The sequence below is a fragment of the Adiantum capillus-veneris genome, chromosome 3 (genome assembly GCF_014529385.1).
Source record: "Adiantum capillus-veneris isolate H3 chromosome 3, ASM1452938v2, whole genome shotgun sequence".
NCBI lineage: Eukaryota > Viridiplantae > Streptophyta > Polypodiopsida > Polypodiales > Pteridaceae > Adiantum > Adiantum capillus-veneris.
The window spans coordinates 5,957,692-5,977,490 of record NC_140933.1 but is presented as its reverse complement, the minus strand read 5'-3'; the positions used below and the strand labels follow the sequence as shown (position 1 = coordinate 5,977,490).

The 19,799-nt window shown below is 44.8% G+C and overlaps 2 protein-coding genes across 2 annotated transcripts in view; both read left to right on the top strand.

The window, feature by feature from the left end:
- LOC147460454 (oleoyl-acyl carrier protein thioesterase, chloroplastic-like) overlaps nucleotides 1-19,799 on the top strand; it is a 42,307-nt gene that overhangs the window by 10,817 nt on the left and 11,691 nt on the right. The gene's annotated exons all lie outside the window — the stretch shown is intronic.
- On the top strand, nucleotides 15,147-17,696 carry LOC147460455 (uncharacterized). Its single transcript, XM_086507718.1, has 2 exons — nucleotides 15,147-16,191; nucleotides 17,010-17,696. The coding sequence occupies exon 1, from the start codon at nucleotides 15,369-15,371 to the stop codon at nucleotides 16,101-16,103; it is 735 nt and encodes a 244-aa protein (XP_086363844.1). The 5' UTR covers nucleotides 15,147-15,368; the 3' UTR covers nucleotides 16,104-16,191; nucleotides 17,010-17,696.

Below are 19,799 nucleotides of genomic sequence, written 5' to 3'. Positions count from 1 at the left end.
CTTGCATGTAGCTGAAGTAAGCTGGTGCCAATCTGTCATGACGTCGGCTTCAAATTCATTTGACAGTCAAGCAGATGCAAACATTTGCTTGAAGTAAACCCAAGTGGCGGGTGCCTATCCTCGCATTAACAATGTTGTCCACCATGTAAGCGCATTGTCCTTTAAGAAAGTGGTAGCTTTCCTGACTTTCGAGGCCTCTGTAAAATTCCCTCCTGCATAAGCTGTATCAAACTGCTGGAGGAAAGTGAGAGCCTTTGCTTTATCCTCAAAGCCACTAAAGGTGCTGAACTTCACAGCTGCACCACCTTCTTTGTAAGCTTTCGGCTTCTCCAGTGCCCCCAAGTTGTCATAAGGAATGGTCTGCAACATGGGCACTGTAGTAGGCATGATCGGCACATCTTGGCCATTCACATTTTGCGTTAGAGGTTCCATATCTGACTGCTGTCTAGAAAAACCAGCCATGCCAAAATGACCGTGTGGCACCCCAAACTGGCCCTGGTTGCACTGAAAACCCTGCTGCATGCCGATACTACCATACATGGGGTTTGGCATCATGCTTTGCATACCCCCAAACACTGTTCCTGGCATGTATGGCTGACTTCCAGGCGCATAACTAGCCATCGTGGGTGGTGGGAAAACTGGGTGCATAGCTTGGTATCCAGTTCCCTGTCCATTCAAGACAGCATGTGGGCTTTGACAGGTGGCGGGCTGAACTGGCATAACCTGTAAAATAGGCGTTCTAGCCACCTGTTCAAGCACGGGAGGAACCTGTTTGGAGCCCTTGACTCTGCAACATGCGAGTGTTCCCTATCCTGCTGAGTCACATTAAGTACTTGGGCTTGAGCCTCAACAAGCTCAGTACGCGGTGTAGGTTGCCTATTTTGCTGTTACACTGGTGGCGCTTGCAAGAACTCTATAAACCTTGGATTCTGCACCAGTTGCGAAAAGACATTCACCGCGGCAACTAACTAAGTCCTGAACGCATCATCCTCAAGTTGCCCAATCATAAAGCCCTGTACTACTGGAGGGACATTCACATTAACAGGAGGTACAGTCTGACGTGGCCGTGAGCTCTCGCCAATCTCAAAGACCATAGGGATTTCCTGTCGTCCTTTGAAGAGAAACCCTCTTACATAATGCCCTTCCCTTTGTGTAATCCCGTGTTCCTGCACTCTGTGTCTTTACCCAAAACAACCTAGGCTCACTTTGTTAGGTGCAGCGGAATGATTGTTTGCGCTTTGCTCAAGATGAGTGCTCCGAACTGTGCTCAAGGTTCCTTTTAGTTCTTATGGAAGGGAGAGCCTTCCGTTCTTAATGGAAAGTGCTATGATCACGAACAAAGTGAATGGACAATGTGCGTGCAAGTGTATGAGACTGAGAGATAGAGAGAGAAGAGAGATACGACACCAGAGACGTTGTAAAACCCTCCTCCGAAGGCCCCACTCTCGTCGACGAGAGTGTCCTACTTATGATTGCACAAATTGGTACAATGCGGATGCAATGGACTGATGCAACTTGAACTATGCCGATGACGACGACGGTGATGATGAAGTCGACCTTAGGGCTGAAATCTGCAATCTTTCTACTGCTGTCCAAAATCACTATGGGCTGCAATCTGCTAATCTTCTATCTGCTGAATTCTGACTCTATGTCGATGACGATGTCGATGACGACGATGCGACGACAACGCACTGAAAACGCAGATGCTGAAATCTGCGTTTTCCGGGATGAAACTGTAAACCTTGCGGAAACTGACCGTGCGGCGAGTAACTTCTACGGGAAGGTGAGATCTGCAAGGTTCGGGACTTGATCTGCGATGTCTGACTGCTGAAAACTGAAAACGCTAATCCTAGGGCTGATTCTGTCGCGATAGATCTGCAAAACGTTGAGGTTGCTGGCAGATGCAAAAACGCTAGGGCTGAAAATGGAGTTTCTATCGCCGGGATTTTTGCAGACGCAAAACGTTGGCTGATCTGCGGTGTCTTGTCCAAAAACGCTGGCCAAGATGCTGTGGAGCAAAAATGCTAGAAGCCTTTGGAGTCCTGCTGAGAAGGTGCCTGTTGAGCGGTGCTCCTGCTGCCTCTTCTACCATTGAGTGCTAACTTGGGTTTGCGTATATATTAACTTAACAAAATTGCCCTATCTACTTTTGTTGGGAAGTCACTTAAAAATAATAAGTGAAAAATACCAAAAATAGGGAAAATAGGCTAAATGCACTGGAAAATTCCCCTGATGGAATCTGATGGATTCTGATGGGAATATTGATGATCATGCTGTGTGCAACCAGAGGATATGCATCTATGCTAAGTGACTGGGCATGCACGGTCTACGAATAGACTCACAAAAGTGCCAGATCACTTCTAATCTAGACTGATTAGACTGACTGGACTGACTGAACCCTGATCATGCTGTAGCTTGTCCACGGACACATAGGGTTGGATGTGTCACGTGACTTCTTGAGGAAAAAGTGATTGATGTCTCGGCAATGGAACCTTGAAACCCGCCCGTAGGGCGGTAGGCTTTTGCTTTCACCCGAAATTCTTTACTTTAAACACACACAGAGAGAACGGGCAAAGGAAACTTGTGACAGGAATTAACACTTAAGTACACACACAACTCGGAAGCTAGAATGCATCGAGCAGACGTCGACAACCTGTAGGCCCCAAAATTGGCGCCCCTTTCGGTATTTCTTTATTCTTTAACAAAGGGAATATAACCTGTGATTTCCTACGAGCTGTCCCGCATAATCCGTTGTAAGGTGTAGCGGAATGAATGTTTGAACTCTGCTCAAGATGAGTGCTCCGAACTGTGCAAGGGTTTCTTTTACTTACGGAAGGGAGAGCCTTCCGTTCCTTTAGTGAGAGAGTACAATGGACACAAACAAAGTGAATGGTGTTGGGTTTTAGGCCTAAATAACCCCTTTTTGCACATTTTTATACTTTGTCCAAGAATGAACCTGGACACATTTTTTAAAGGTCACTTATAATAAAAGTGGAAAACCCAAAACTCACTTATTGAGTTTTCCCCAAAAATGTGAGAGCTCTCTCTTTCCCTCTTCGTTTTGCTAGCGCTTCCCTTTTGCAGCACAATGCCTCTGCTTCAAGCCTCAAGGCGTGCACATCTTCGCGTGCTCTATCACTTGCACACACCGCTGCGCACTCATCAACTGGTATCAAAGTCCAATTAGGGTTTGCTCCCAAACCTGTAAATGCTGATTTTCAGCCAAGGAGGTCAACTTTCACGCGAGATTTTGCAATTTCATCGCCAAAGGACCTATCCGCGGATACTAGAGAGCTCCCGCAAGTAAAATTGACCTAAAACAGGATGAAATTAGGTCAAAATCAGCAAATTACAGGCTATAACAGCAAAATACAGGTTTTGCAAATGATGTATTAAGGTGTGTGAACACTTTTGCTAAGTCCCTGCTACCCGAAAACACTAAAATTGCCAAAAAATAGGTCCTAAAACAGGAGTTTTCAGCAAATTTCAGATTTATGCAGGTTTTTGCAAGTGTTTTTATGATGTGACTACATTGGGGAAAGTGCAAATTGATGCAATCTACGCACGTTTGACAAATTTTGGCTATGTATGAACAATTGTGGCTCAATTTCATGCAATTTGATGCTACAAATTGGGGCTTTTGCTCTTACATGCTTCTAAAGGTTGTGCATTAGCCTTATGTATGTTCTGTGAGGCTAAAAACAACTAAATTTGTTGTTTTTGAGCACAAATTCGCTCGCTGAAATTTCCTGCGCATAAATTTCAGGAATTGTTTTTTTGTGTCCAAATCGACCTATTTTGCCCCAAATTGCTCCTGTGACCATTTGGAGCTGTAGTGCACACCTCTGTGAGGCTATACTCCGGTTTTTTGCGCATTTTGCCCAAAAATTCAACGAATTGGTCCTCTTATTCATGCAACTATGGCCTCATCTTCTTCGGATGTGAAGAATCTCTTCGAGATAGGAGGTTTGATGGAACAAGCTTCGACCTTTGGAAAGACAGGATCCAGGGAATCCTATTTCTTAAGGATTGTGAAGGGGCACTTGAACAGGTAAAGCCACAGAATATGACGGATGAAGCATGGGTTAGCCTAAACAGGAAGGTTGTTACATACATGAAAATGGCCATGACCGATGAGACAGTCATTGATGTGAAAGGTTTCACAACTGCTTTTGATGTGTGGGAGAAGTGAAAGGGAATGTATGAAAATACGCCTATCAACCAAGTGTATTTGATGCGAAAACTTGTTGGCATTCAACTAGATGAGTCAAGAGCGCTGCAGAGCACTTGTCGTTGTTCGCAGGTACTTTGTCACAGTTACAGGATTCAGGCTTGCCCCCTTTTGATGATAAGCTGAAAGCTATCTTCTTGCTTATGACCTTACCTGAGTCATGGGAAATATTGGTGGTTTCATTGTCCAATAATCCCAATCTGACCTTTGATGGTGTTAGGGGTTCTATCTTGAATGAGGAAATCAGGAGGAAAGCAAATGGAGAGGGAGGCAGCTCTGCCAACATAGTTAGAGGCAAGACAAAAAAGAAGAATCCTTATGCACAAAGGAGTAAGAGTAAGAGTAAGGAAAGGAGAAATGCTAGCAAAGGGAAGGGTGATGTGACTTGCTATTAGTGTGGCAGGAAAGGTCACAAGAAACCTGATTGCAGGTACTATAAAGCGGAGTTAGAACGGAAAAAGAATGCAGAGACAAAAAGAAAGAGAAGGAGGAAGTCAAGGCAGATGCACAAGATAGCTCAAAGGACAAAGAGAAGGCCAATGTGGCTTCTAGTGTTGTGATTGAGGAGCTCTCAGATGTAGAGGACATCTTGTGTGCCACTTTATCAGATGATGATGCTTATGACATTGATGCTTCTCTTAGTGTTCATTCACAGGACATGCAGATCACCAAGAGTGATCTTATTGATGCTTTGTTGACCGTGAATGATGCATTACCCCAGACTTGGATAGTTGATTCCGATGCTTCATTTCATGTGACTCCTATCAAGGAGTGTTTCTCTACTTTTGATGCAGGCAAGCGTGGCCATGTATACCTTGGAAACAATCATTGCATGTTCCATTGAGGGTATTGGCACTGTGCATCTCTCCATAGATGACACAAATGAGCTTGTTTTGCATGATGTTAGATACGTGTCGAGAATCAAGAAGAGTCTGCTTTCTGTTGGTCAGATGGATATGCATGGTTATAGCATCTTGTTTGAGAGAGGATCATGGAAAATGACTAAAGAAGATTGATTGTAAAAAGCACAAAGAAAGGGACACTTTACTGCATGCATGGAAAGGCCGTGTTGGGCAAGTTTATTGCATTGGTTGAAATTAACTCACATGGAGTTGTGGCACAAGAGGCTTGGCCATATGAGCCAAAAGGGTCTTTCTAAACTTTGTACTTTGAACAAGCTTGATGCTAAAGGCACAAAGCTTGACTTTTGTAATGAATGTCAATATGGCAAGCAAGTAAAGCGTTCTTATTACTCTGGTGTCTCTCGTAAATCTTGTGTGCTTGATCTTGTACATTCTGATGTATGTAGCATGCCTACTAAGTCTATGGGAGGTGCATGCTATTTTGTTTCCTTTGTTGATATCAGATCATTCTAGGAAAATTTGGGTTTATTTCCTTAAATCTAAGGATGAAGCCTTTGCTGCGTTTAAGAGATTTCATGCATTTGTGACTACCCAAACAGGTAGAAAGCTAAAATGCTTGCGTACGGACAATGGGGGGGAGTTCACAAGTGCTGAATTTAACAAATTTTGTGAAAATTTGGACATTAAGAGGGAGCTTACTGTGCCATACAGCCCCTCTTCTAATGGTGTGGCTGAAAGATTCAATAGGACACTTTGTGAGAGGGTGAGATGCATGCTGTCCACAACTAATCTCTCTCATGGATTTTGGGGAGAAGCTTTGAAAATTGCAGTGCATATATGCAATCGATCCCCTCACATGTCTTTGAAAGGTGACATCCGTGAAGAGGTTTGGTCTGGTTTGGCAAGCGTGCTTCATATGATCACTTACGCATTTTTGGTTGTGAGGCTTTTGTGCATGTCAGACCCGAGTTGAGGAGTAAATTAGATGCCAAATCCATTAAAGGCCTTTTCATGGGATATGGTGAAGAAGGCGAAATGGGTTACGGGATTTGGTTATCTCAACTCAAAAGGGTTGTATGCAGCCGGGATGTTGTTTTTAATGAGGCAAGGTTGCTTTAAAACAATTGTGCCTCAAAGCATGACCATAAAAGGGTTAAATTTCAGCATGACCAGCCACCTTTTAAGCCTATTTTTGACCCTCAAGATGCACCACATATGGCTGAAAATGTAGATGATCTAGTGGTGTTTGATGCAGATGATGTTGGACAGCAAATTGAGGCTCCTGAAGGGCATTTGCAGCCACGAAACAATGCTGAAAATGATGTACAGCAGCCCATTGTTGATGATTTTATTATGCCACCTGATGTAGACCCATTACCGGATAATGTGGATCATTGAGTGAGGCAATCTACTCGTCGAAGACGGATTGTGAGTAGATATGATCCCTCTTTGCATTACATTTTGTTGACAGATGAGGGAGAGCCTCTTACATATAAAGAGGCAAAGACATGTGAGTCAAGCAGTAAGTGGGAGCTTGCAATGCAAGAGGAAATGAAATCCTTGTATGCAAATGATACTTGGGATCTTGTGCCATTGCCTAAAGGGAGAAAGGCTCTTCCTCACAAATGGGTATACAAGATTAAGATTGTGGATGGAAAACCCAAGTACAAGGCAAGATTGGTTGCAAAAGGATATGCACAGAAAGAAGGAATTGATTTTCAAGAAATTTTTTCTCCCGTTGTAAAGCTTACAACTTTACGTGTCCTTTTTGTTCTCGTTGCGGTGCTTGATTTGGAATTGAATCAAATGGATGTAAAGACAACGTTTTTGCATGGTGACATTGAAGAGGACATATACATGCAACAACCTGAAGGTTTTGTAGTTCCTACACGTGAGGAACTTGTATGCAAACTGAAAAGGGCTCTGTATGGTTTGAGACAATCATCACGGCAGTGGTATAAGAAGTTTGACACTTTTATGCTGTCTCAAGGCTTTAAACGCAGCCATGCAGATCATTGTTCGTATACGAAAAGGGATGAAGATGGTAGTCCCATCATACTTGTTCTCTATGTTGATGACATGTTGCTTGCCGGGAAACATAAGACTAGTCTTGATGCTCTGAAACGTAAGTTAAATTCAACATTTGCTATGAAGGATTTGGGTGATGCAGAGCATATTTTGGGCATGCGTATTAAAAGAGATAGAAAGCTGAAATTGCTATTTTTATCTCAAGAAAGGTACATTGCAAAAGTACTTGACAAGTTTAATATGGTTGATGCTAAGTCTCTTGGAGTACCTTTACCTCCATACACTAGCTTAGCAAAGCAGATTGCCCAAAGGATGATGTGGTATTGAAAGCAATGAAGGGAATCCCTTATGCATCAGCTTGTTGTTCTCTTATGTATGCTATGGTTGCCACTCGTCCCGACATTGCTTATGCAGTGGGAGTTGTTATCGATACATGTCGAATCCTGGCAAAGCGCATTGGGAAGCTGTCAAATGCATTTTGAGATATTTGAAAGGTACACAATCAAAGTGTATCTGTTATGGCAAAAGTTACTTAAAGTTGCAGGGATATTGTGATACAGACATGGTAGGTGACATGGATACCCGGAAATCTACCAGTGGATATGTATTTGCCATTGCTGGTGGTGCAATCTCTTGGTGTTCTAGGTTACAGAAAATTGTGGCATTGAGTACTATTGAGGCTGAATATATTTCAGCCACAGAGGCTTCAAAAGAGGCCATTTGGTTAGGCAGGCTTGCAAAAGAACTTGGCATGCCTGCTCATACACCCGTGTTGGGTTGTGATAGCCAGAGTGCTGTCTATTTAGCCAAAAATGCCATGTTTCATGCGCGTACCAAACACATAGATGTGCAATACCACTTCCTACGACAGGTATTGGAGGATGGTCTAGTCAGCTTGATTAAGATCCATACACAGGATAACCCTGCAGATGTTCTCACCAAGAGTCTTGCTAAGGCTCAACATGAGCATTGCATACAGCTGGTGGGAGTTGGTTAACTTAAAGGCGTCATTTATGCCTTTAAGTGGGAGGTTGTTGGGTTAAATGCCGAAATAACCCCTTTTTGTACATTTTTATATTGGACACATTTTTTAAAGGTCACTTATAATAAAAGTGGGAAAACCCAAAACTCACTTATTGAGTTTTCCCCAAAAATGTGAGCTCTCTCTCTCTCTCTCTCTCTCTCTCTCTCTCTCTGTTCTTTCTGGTAGCGCTTCCCTTCTGCAGCACAGTGCCTCCGCTTCAAGCCTCAAGGCCTGCACATCTTCGCGTGCTCTATCACTTGCACACACCGCCGTGCGCTCATCAAATGGACACTGTGAATGGAAGTGCATGAGACTGAGAGATAGAGAAGAGAATACGACACTAGAGACGTTGTAAAACCCTCCTCCGAAGGCCCCGAGAGCGGTCTACTATTGATTGCACAAATCTCTACAATGCTTGGACTCGTCGACGATGTCGACGATGATGAGGACGACAACAAGACGGCCTGAAATCTGGAAACTCTTAAGGGCTGAAATCTGCAAATCTTTATTTGCTGAATTCTGACTCTATGTCGGTGACGATGTCGATGGCGACGATGCGACGACGACGCGCTGAAAACACAGATGCTGAAATCTGCGTTTTCCGGGCTGAAACTGTAAACCTTGTGGAAACTGATCGTGCGGCGAGGAATTGTTGCAGGAAGGTGAGATCTGCGGGGTCTAAGGGCTGAAAACTGAAGGTGAGATCTGCGGGGTCTAAGGGCTGCAAAACGCCGGTGTATAATGCAGATGCAAAAACGCTAGGACTGAAAATCTGCTACTGTCGTCGGTTGTCCTGCAAATGCAAAACGCTAGGCTGATCTGTTGTGTCTTGACGATGCCGGGGCCGATATGCTGTGCACAAATCGCCAAGGCTGATCTGATGCAAAAACGCTAGGTCTTCTGTGGAGAAAACGCCGGAGTAGTTGCAGAGTAGTTGCGGGGTTGGTCTTGCTGAGAAGTTTCTTGTTGAGCAAGGTGCTCTTGCTGCCTCTTCTGCCAGAAAGTGCTAGCTTTGATTTGCTTATATACAAACTTAGCAAAATTGCCCTACCTACTTTCCAACAAAAGTCAATTAAAAATAAAATAAGCGAAAAATGTCAAAAATAGGAAAAATAGGCCTATGCATTGTAAAAATGCTACAGAGGGGATCTGACTGGAATCTGATGGTCATGCTGTGTGCAACCAGAGGATATGCATCTAATCTAAGTGTTTGGACATGCACGGTTTGCGAACAGACTCACAAAAGTGCCAGATCACTTCCTATTCTAGACTGACTGGACTTACTGAACCCTTGTCGTGCTGTAGCTTGTCCACGGACACATAGGGTTGGATGTGTCACATGACATCCCCTCCTTTTCAAAGTGAGGTACTGGTACCGAACTGTATGGCGTCGAGGGAGATCGCCAATAGCATCCAGAATCCTGGAAGGGACTCTTCGTCAATCCACTCTGATGTGTGGGGCGTGCGGTACTTGAACTTCATAAAGGTCTGCAACGCTTGCTTCTTTGGGCGGCGTCGAGAGCGCCACAAAGTCTTCTGTGGCTTCTTCAATGCTTCCACTTCGTCTAGAGTCATGCTTCTTTCTTCTTCAAGAATCTCCATGGCTGAAAATTCCTGAAACCATTTCCAACACAAAACCATGAACATACCTATTCCATGTAAAGTGAGTGGAAAAATCCCGTCTTCCTCAAAGAGTGTGCATGCAATGTAGATGAACAAAGAGACGGAGTGCTAACCCGTTCACCACACACATGCAAACAATGAGATTGAATCTTTCTCTTATGATCTAAAGCAATCAACTGTGGCAATTCACAATAGAAATGCCCATGCTTGGTGTTCATGTGCTCTTTCTACGAATGTGTCATGCTAAGGAAGAGACATGGAATGTGACTTCCTTGAATGCATACTTTTTAGCTTTTCATGAACAATCCGCATACATTCGTGCTCATTCATGAGTGAAACGTGCTCAACGTACAAAATGTCATGCGTAGGAAAAGGGATCACATAAAGACGTTGACTAAAATACAGGAAACGATCACGAATGAAACACTCGTACAATGCGTGTGTACTAGTCATGCGAACACATAATACTTCTTGTAAGGGTTCTTTGGACCTAGGCTCGAGAGCCAAGATCGATCCTTCGTAATTAATCGAATCTGCAACGAGATTAGCTTCTCTAGAAAAAGCATCAACTAACGCATCATCATCCTTGTGAACAATCACATCATCTTCATGCAACTCATCATGCTTGTGAGAAATCACATCTTGGTCATGCAAATCATCATGCTTGTGAGAAATCACATCTTGATCATGCAAATCATCATGCTTATCATTATCATCCAAATTATCATGCTTATCATTGTCATTCAAATCATCATCATGCAAATCATTGTCATTCAAATCATCATGCTTATCATCATGCAAATCCTGTGTCTCATGATTTAGAGAAGAAGAGACTAAGAGAGTCTCCTTTGATTCTCTTGCATCTGTGCCTGCACTTGAGAAACGAGTCGCAACATCTCTTTCATGTGTTAGGCGCTCTGTTCTTCATACTCTTTCTTGTATTGGTTTCTCTGTTCGGCCGCCAAGCGCGCTTGCTCACGCTGACGCTCAAAGGCTAATCGACTTTCTTCGTGCTTGCGAGCCATTTCTGCTCGTCTTGCTTGGGCCTCGCGCTTTATGGTTGCCATTCTTTCTGCTGTTCTTGCTTCACGTTCTAGCTCCCTTTCCATAAACATCTGGTCCAAAGCCTCCATAGGAGTTAGTGCAATCCTTGTCGTAGATGGGGAAGGGGGAGGGTCGGAAAAACCTCCTGGTGGGGAAAATTCTTCTTCGCCTCTCTCATGCTCATCACCTCTTAGCGAAGTATCCATTTTGCTTCGAGTGATGACCATCCACTGAAGTCGTGGGTTCTTGTCGTCTTGGGTTCTTAAGTTCACCAAGAGCTTGGGTTCTTGCGGGTTCTTGAGGTTCTTGAGTTCTTCTTTCGCTTGCAATCTGTGTTAGAGAAGGATCTTCTCTTCACCCGAGTTGCTCTTTTCCGCCCTTGGCGGCCTTGCGCTCACACCAAGGTTGCTTTTTCCCACCTCACATCGATTGACCGGCCGCTAAGTGCACGGTCCGCTCTCAATGAGTGAAAAGAGACAAGGGGAGGCTGGACAAGCCCTTCTTTCTTGGGATTCCTATCACTCTTCAAAAACACGATTAGGAATCGACATGCCCAAGCGAACTTGGGTTCGTGCGACCGCAACAAGCAAAAAAAAATTCTTGTGATTCTTGTGGTTCTTTCCTTGAGTGATACAGAACACTGCCAAAGCTCTGATACCAATGTAAGGTGCAACGGAATGAATGTTTGAACTTTGCTCAAGATGAGTGCTCCGAACTGTGCTCAAGGGTTCCTTTTACTTACGGAAGGGAGAGCCTTCCGATCCTTTAGTGAGAGAGTGCAATGGACACAAACAAAGTGAATGGACACTGTGAATGGAAGTGCATGAGACTGAGAGATAGAGAAGAGAATACGACTCCAGAGACGTTGTAAAACCCTCCTCCGAAGGCCCCACTCTATGGCGAGAGCGATCTACTATTGATTGCACAAATCTCTACAATGCTTGGACTTGCTGACGATGTCGACGTGACGATGAGGAGGACGACGAGACGGCCTGAAATCTGGAAACTCTAAGGGCTGAAATCTGCAAATCTTTATTTGCTGAATTCTGACTCTATGTCGATGACGATGTTGATGGCGGCGATGCGACGACGACGCGCTGAAAACGCAGATGCTGAAATCTGCGTTTTCCGGGCTGAAATTGTAAACCTTGCGGAAACTGACCGTGCGACGAGGAATTGTTGCGGGAAGGTGAGATCTGCGAGGTTCGGGACTTGATCTGTGGGGTCTAAGGGCTGAAAACTGAAAACGTTGATGGTTCTTGAGGTTCCGTCGTGGAGAATCTGCAAAACGCCAGGGTATAATGCAGATGCAAAAACGCTAGGGCTGAAAATCTGCTACTGTCGCCGGTTGTCCTGCAAATGCAAAACGCTAGTCTGATTGATCTGCTGTGTCTTGACGATACCGGGGCTGATCTGCTGTGCACAAATCGCCAAGGCTGATCTGATGTAAAAACGCTAGGTCTTTTGTGGAGAAAACGCCAGAGTAGTTGCGGGGTTGGTCTTGCTGAGAAGTTGCCTGTTGAGCAAGGTGCTCTTGCTGCGTCTTATGCCAGAAAGTGCTAGCTCTGGTTTGCGTATATACAAACTTAGCAAAATTGCCCTACCTACTTTCCAACAAAAGTCACTTAAAAATAATAAGCGAAAAATGTCAAAAATAGGCAAAATAGACCTATGCATTGTAAAAATGCTACTGATGGGTTCTGACTGGAATCTGATGGTCATGTTGTGTGCAACTAGAGGATATGCATCTAATCTAAGTGTCTGGACATGCACGGTCTACGAACAGACTCACAAAAGTGCCATATTAGACTGACTGGACTAACTGAACCCTTGTCGTGCTGTAGCTTGTCCACGAACACATAGGGTTGGATGTGTCACGTGACATCCGTGCTGAAATCCACCTGTTCTGGCCCGATTTTGGCAGCATAATTGTACTAGGACGCTTCATAATCAGTATCCCCACACAATAGATGACTTTCCCGATGCATATGGACACTTTGCAAAACCTGGCAAGAATTTGCAGCACGCTGAATTCTCTGTTTTCTGCCCCGAAAATGCACCGGATCACCTCTACAACGGTCCCCTTGCGTCCCTGAACCTCCTAAGGGAATTAGGGACCGTCTAGGGCCGAAACCCTAAACCTGCAAAAATACACAGCAGGCTGTAATTCCTTGTTTTGGGCTCCGTTTCGCGTGCCGGTCGCATCTGTAGCAAGTCCTCGAGCTCCCGCACCTGTAGGGCTGCTTGCCCTTTGAATCGGACGAGATTTCTCACGTGAAACCTCTGGGAATTCACCTATGCCTGCGGGGGATTAGCCACTAGCTAATCCAGTACTTGTGCAAGAGGCTCTTGCCTCGGCAATCGCGCATGAACCCACACAACTGTACATCAGTCAAATGAAATGCCCTCTTGTGGGGCATCACATAACTGCACGTAAGGGAGAGAGATAGCAGTGTGTAGCTTGCAGGGCATCACTCTTGGCACCACACTGTTTATGGAGGGAAAGGAAGCACTCCATAGCTCTTAACCTGTGACAGGAAACTAAAAAATGAGCCTCCCAGCTATAAATTCAGCGCTACCTCTTCTTTGCATTGGGAAAGTTCACTAAAATGCGCCACTTGGCATGATTACGTGCATTTTCTCGTTTCGGGGTTGCCGCCTAAAAATCTCCTTGATTGCTCAATTGACTTCGCGGCAGAGTTGTAAAATGTTCTCCTAGTCATATCGGAGGTAATGACGCGAACACATTTCACGGCCCAAAATAGCAGTTCCCTAAATTTTAGGAGATGCTTCCGTTGGGCTCCCACTGGTCATCTGACCATCTATCCTCATTGGGACCGCATCCAAGAGTGCAATGTGGTCCAACTGTCGGATACTTTCTGTTGGTGATCCCACCTTGACTTTATGCCTTTATTGAGTTCACTTCCTAGTATCCGTCAACTTGCTAAATGCGACGAAGGGACCTACATGATCTTGCTCTGAGCCTAGACATCCTCTCACTAAACGAATTCTAGTGTCGACTGCTTCCCGTCTGCAGGTGAAACTACTGTTCACATTGGCCATACAATGTTCGACCATTTGCTATTTCAAAAAGAGGGTCTAAAAAAAGAACATGTCCGAATGTCACGTGCACATCTAACCCTATGTGTACGTGGACAAGCTACTTCATGGCAAGGGTTCAGTCAGTCTAGATTAGGAAGTGATCTGGCACTTTGTGAGTCTGTTTGCAGACTGTGCATGTCCAGACACGTAGATGCATATCCTCTGGTTGCACACAGCATGACCATCAGATTTCCATCAGAACCCATCAGGAGCATTTTTACAGTGCATAGATGTATTTTCCCTATTTTTGATATTTTTCACTTATTATTTTTAAGTGACTTTTGTTGAGAACTGGGTAGGGCAAATTAGCAGAGCAAGGATATAAGAAAATCTAGCACTAGCACTTTTGGGCAAAAGAGGCAGCAGGAACTTCGGTTCAACAGGCAACTTCTCAGCAGGAAATCCCCCCCCCCCCCCCCCCCGAGCAGACCTAGCGTTTTTGCACCAAGACCAAGATCCCATGGTTTTTGCATTGTAGTAGCCTGGCGATAGCAAGACCACAAAACAGCCCTATCATTAGCTGATTCCTCGCAGCAGAACATAATTCAGCCCTAGCGTTTTTGGTTTGCAGATCAGCCTCTGCGTTTTGCAGATTCATCGTGACGGAACCTCAGTAAGCACCATTGTTTTCAGTTTTCAGCAGTTAGACATCGCAACAGTAGTCCCGAACCTCGCAGATGTCACCTTCCCACAGCAGATCCTCGCCGCACGGTCAGATCCGTCGAAGTTTGCAGTTTAAGCCCAGAAAACGCAAATTTCAGCATCTGCGTTTTCAGCCCGTCGTCGTCGCATCGTCGCCATCGACATCGTCACCGACATAGAGTCAGATATCAGCAGATAAAGGTTTGCAGACTTCAGCCCTTAGCATTTTCAGATTTCAGCCCGTCTTGTCGTCGTCCTCATTGTTGTCGACATCGTCGATAAGTCCAAGCATTGTAGAGATTTGTGCAATCAATAGTAGACCGCTCTCGCCATAGAGAGTGGGGCCTTTGGAGGAGGGTTTTACGTCTCTGGTGTCGTATTCTCTTCTCTATCTCTCAGTCTCATGCACTTCCATTCATTGTGTTTGTGTCCATTGCACTCTCTCACTAAAGGAACGGAAGGCTCTCCCTTCCGTAAGTAAAAGGAACCTTGAGCACAGTTCGGAACACTCATCTTGAGCAAAAGTTCAACATTCTCTTCCTCGTGAACTTAAGAACCCAAGACTTTAGCAGTGTATGGTCATTACCCGAAGCGGAATGGATACTTCCCATGGAGGTGATGAGCATGGCAATGGCGAAGAAGAATTTTTTCCCCACCAAGAGGTTTTTTCTGACCGTCCCCCTTCCCCATCTAGGCCAAGGATTGCACCAAATCCTATGGAGGCTTTGGTCAAGTCGATGATGAACATGATGTTACACCAAAAAGCGCAACGCGTTACCTTGGATCGCGAAGCGCGCTTGGCGTGCGCAAAATGAAAAGAAAGACAAGCAGAAAGAAAGGCAACTATGGACGTGAGCAAGCGCGCTTGGCAGCCGAAGCAAGAAAGGAAACAGCCGAAGAGAGACGAGCGGCCTTGGAGACCGAGCGTGAGAGGCAGAGAGACCTATGTATGCAAGTGTTGGTCCAACAGATTCTCACCTCGAAATCCGAGCCGAACAAAGATTTTGGTGGTTCGTCAAGTGGCGCAAACCGAGATTCGGACTCCAACAACCCCGTCACCGAGAAGTTGACTTTCAGTAAGTATGATGGTAAGATGGATGCTACGATTATTCATTCTTGGTTGCATCAATTTAATGCTTATTTTGCGATAACTAAGAAGTCAGGAAATAGCAAGGTTTTGACGGTAGCTATGTACCTTGCCGGTGATGCCAGTAATTGGTACCACGCATGGCAAGAAGTACAGTTGACTGCGCACCTAGAGGAAGCCGAGGAAGGCACGCCCCTCTCCTTCAATTGGGCCAACTTCCAAGACAAGCTCAAGGCGCGGTTTATGCCACCACAGTACCTAACACGGTTGAAAGACGATTTGCGCAGTGTCAAGCAAAATGGTATGCCAGTTATGTTTTTCTCTAATCGTGTTTTGCAGCTCGACACCCAATTACGCAAATCGGATGATGAGTGCAAGGAGGCTTTCATTTTCGGGTTGGACGACTATATCAGGTTTGATGTCGAAGACCTCGACCAATCGATCTCAACAAGGCGGTAGCGATTGCTCTCGCACAGGAGATGAAGCACAAGGGAAAGTCTTAAGGAAAACAAGACTTCTCCAAGTACCACTCAAACTCCTCATAATGGTAAGAACGGTAACTCTTTTAACCAATCTTCCAATAGTCTCTTAGAAAAGAACTTTCCAAATGAACCTAAGGGTAAAGCTAACACAATTGCTAAACCTAAGCTCACTCCAAATGAAAAAGCAGAGCAAGGAATTTTAGGAGGATACATCACGTTGGAAGAACAAAGCATTTATTCTAAGGAAGGTCGTTGTTTTCATTGTTTTTCATACTCAGGCAGTATGCATGATTTGACTAGTGACTCTCTTGTTGAAAGAGCCCGCTTGGAGGTTAGCAAGACATCTCCTTTTGAGGTGTCAGGATTCTCTCCCAGTATGGACTCTCTCATTACGCAAGAGTGCTTGATGTTTTATTCACTGTTCAACAAGCATCCTTCCGCAGAAAAGTTGTAGTCTCTCCTCTTTCAGGATGTGATAAGCTTTTGGGCATTCGATGGTTTCATGAGCATAACCCTCTCATTGATTGGGCGGATAATACGTTCACTTTCAATGCCAAAAGTGACTCTCCCATTCTCATTCGTGGAGAGCAAGTTGTTCATTCTTTATCTCTCATTTCTAATGTGCATGTGAAGATTGAAAAGAATCCGGAGAAGGAGACTCTCTCAGTCTCTTCTTTTCCAAAGCATGACACACATGATTTGCATGATAATGATAAGCATGATGATTTACATGATCAAGATGTGATTATTCACGAGCATGATGATTTGCAGCATCAAGGTGTGATTATTCACGACCATGATGACTTGTAGGATAAAGATGTGATTGTTCACAAGGATGATGGTTTAGTTGATACTTTGTCTACTGAAACTGATCTTGATGCAGATACAATCGATCACGAAGAACCGATCTTGGCTCTCGAGTTGAGGTCCAAAGAACCCCCACAGGAAGTATTATGTGTTCGAATGATTAGTCACCTCGAATGTTTCATTCGTGATGCTTTCGTGTATTTTAATCACCGTCCTTATGTGATCCCTTTTCATAGGCATGACATATTGCACGATGAACACGATTCACTCATGAATGAGCACGGATGAATGCGGATTATTCATGAAAAACTGAAATGTTTGCATTCAAGGAATTCACATTCTATGTCTCTTCCTTGGCATGACACAATATCCGAAAGAGCACAAGAAGGATTGAGTATCAAGCATCGGCATTTTCATTGTGATTTGCGATAGTTGATAGATTTAGATCAGAAAGACAAGTTTCAATTTCATTGTTTGCGTGTTTGACGAATGGTTTAGCACTCCGCCTATATGTTCATCTACATTGTATACACAGTCTTTAAAGAAGACTAGAAATTTTCCATTCACTTTACATAGAATGGATATGTTCATGTTTTTGTGTTGGAAGTGGGTTCAGGAATTTTCATCCTCGAAGATTCTTGAAGAAGGTAGACGCATGACTATAGACGAAGTTGAAGCATTGAAGGAACCACAGAAGCCTTTGTGTTGCTTTCGGCGCGGCCCAAAGAAGTAAGCGTTGTAGACCTTTATAAAGTTCAAGTATCGCACGACCTACACATCAGAGTGGGCCGACGAAGAGTCCTTCTCAGGATTCATCCAGACACTGTTGGCGATCTCCCTCGACGCCATACAGTTCAGTTCTAGTACCTCACTTTGAAAAGGAGGGGATGTCACATGCAATGTGCACATCTAACCATATGTGTACGTGGACAAGCTACTTCATGACATGGGTTCAGTTCAATTAGCTTAGGAAGTGTTCTGGCACTTTTGTGAGTTTGTTCGCAGACCGTGCATGTCCAAACACTTTTGTGAGTTTGTTCGCAAACCGTGCATATCCTTTGGTTGCACACAACATGATCATCAGATTTCCATAAGAACCCATCATGAGCATTTTTACAGTGCATAGACCTATTTTTCCTATTTTAGCCAATTTCCACTTATTATTTTTAAGTGACTTTTGTTGGGAAATTGGGTAGGGCAATTTGAGTCGGGAAGTATATAAGAAACCCTAGCGCTAGCATTTTCTGGCAGGAGAGGCAACAGGGACCATACATCCAACATGCACCTTCTTAGCAAGACCCCCCCCCCCCCCCCCCCCCCCCCCCTTCGGCAAGCCATTAAGAAGAATCAGCCAGCGTTTTCTTTCCATTGCAAATCAGCCCCAACGTTTTGCATTTGTAGGCAAACCTGGCGACGGGAGCAGTCATCAGAGCATTAGCGTTTTTGCAGCAGGACACACATCGACCCTAGCGTTTTTGAATTTGCAGAGCACTCTAGCGTTTTTGCAGATTCCTCGCGACAGAACCACATAAGCATCAGCGTTTTCAGTTTTCAGCATAGTCACACCACAGAATAGTCCCGAACCTCGCAGATCTCACCTTCCCGCAGCAGGACCTCACCGCATGGTCAGATCAACGAGCATTTGCAGATTCAGCCCGGAAAACACAGATTTGAGCATCTGCGTTTTCAGCACATCGTCATCATTGCCGTCGTCACCAACATAGAGTCGGAATTCAGCAGATAAAGATTTGCAGATTTCAGCCATTAGCGTTTTCAGATTTCAGCCCGTCTCGTTGCCGTCCTCATCGTCGTCGACCTCGTCGGCGACTCCAAAGCATTGTAGAGATTTGTGCAATCAATAGTAGACCGCTCTCGCAATAGAGAGTGGGGCCTTCGGAGGAGGGTTTGACAACATTCTGGTGTTGTATTCTCTTTTCTCTCTCTCTCTCTCTCTCTCTCTCTCTCAACACCTTCATTCTCAGTGTTTATCCACTTTGTTTGTGATCACTTGCACTCTCTCACTAAAGGAACAGAAGGCTCTCCCTTCCGTAAGTAAGAGGAACCTTGAGCACAGTTCGGAGCACTCATCTTGAGCAAAGTCCAATATTCACATCCCCTGCATCTTACATTGGTTTCAGAGCTTTGACAGTGTTCTGTATCACTCAAGGAATGAACCACAATTTTTTTTTTTGGCTTGTTGCGGTCGCATGTAACCCAAGACCTCTTGGGCGTGGCGATTCTTAATCGTGTTTTGGAAGAGTGACAGGAAAAGGGCTTGTCCAACCTTCCCTTGTGTCTCTTTTCACTGGTTGAGAACAGACCGTGCACTTAGCGGCCGACCAATCGGCGTGAGGTGGGAAAAAGCAACCTTGGTGTGAGCACAAGGCCGCCAAGGGGTGCGTCCGCGGAAAAGAGTAGAGCTCGGGTAAGAGAAGATCCTTCTCTAACACAGAACCTCAAGACCCTCAAGAACCCAAGAACCCAAGACTCACAAGAACCCAAGTTCCTCGTAAACTTAAGAACCCAAGACTTCAATGTATGGTCAGTACCTGAAGCGGAATGGATCCTTCGCATGGAGGTGATCAGCATGGCAGTGGCGAAGAATAATTTCCCACTAGGAGGTTTTTCTGACCCTGCCCCTTTCCCATCTAGGCCAAGGATTGCACCAAATCCTATGGAGGCTTTGGTCAAGTCGATGATGGACATGATGTTACACCAAGAAGCGCAACGCGTTACCTTGGATCGCGAAGCGCGCTTGGCGGCCGTGGAATGAAAAGAAAGAAAAGCAGAAAGAAAGTGAACTATGGAGCGTGAGCGTGAGCAAGCGTGCTTGGCGGCCGAAGAAAGACAAGCAGCTATTGAGCGT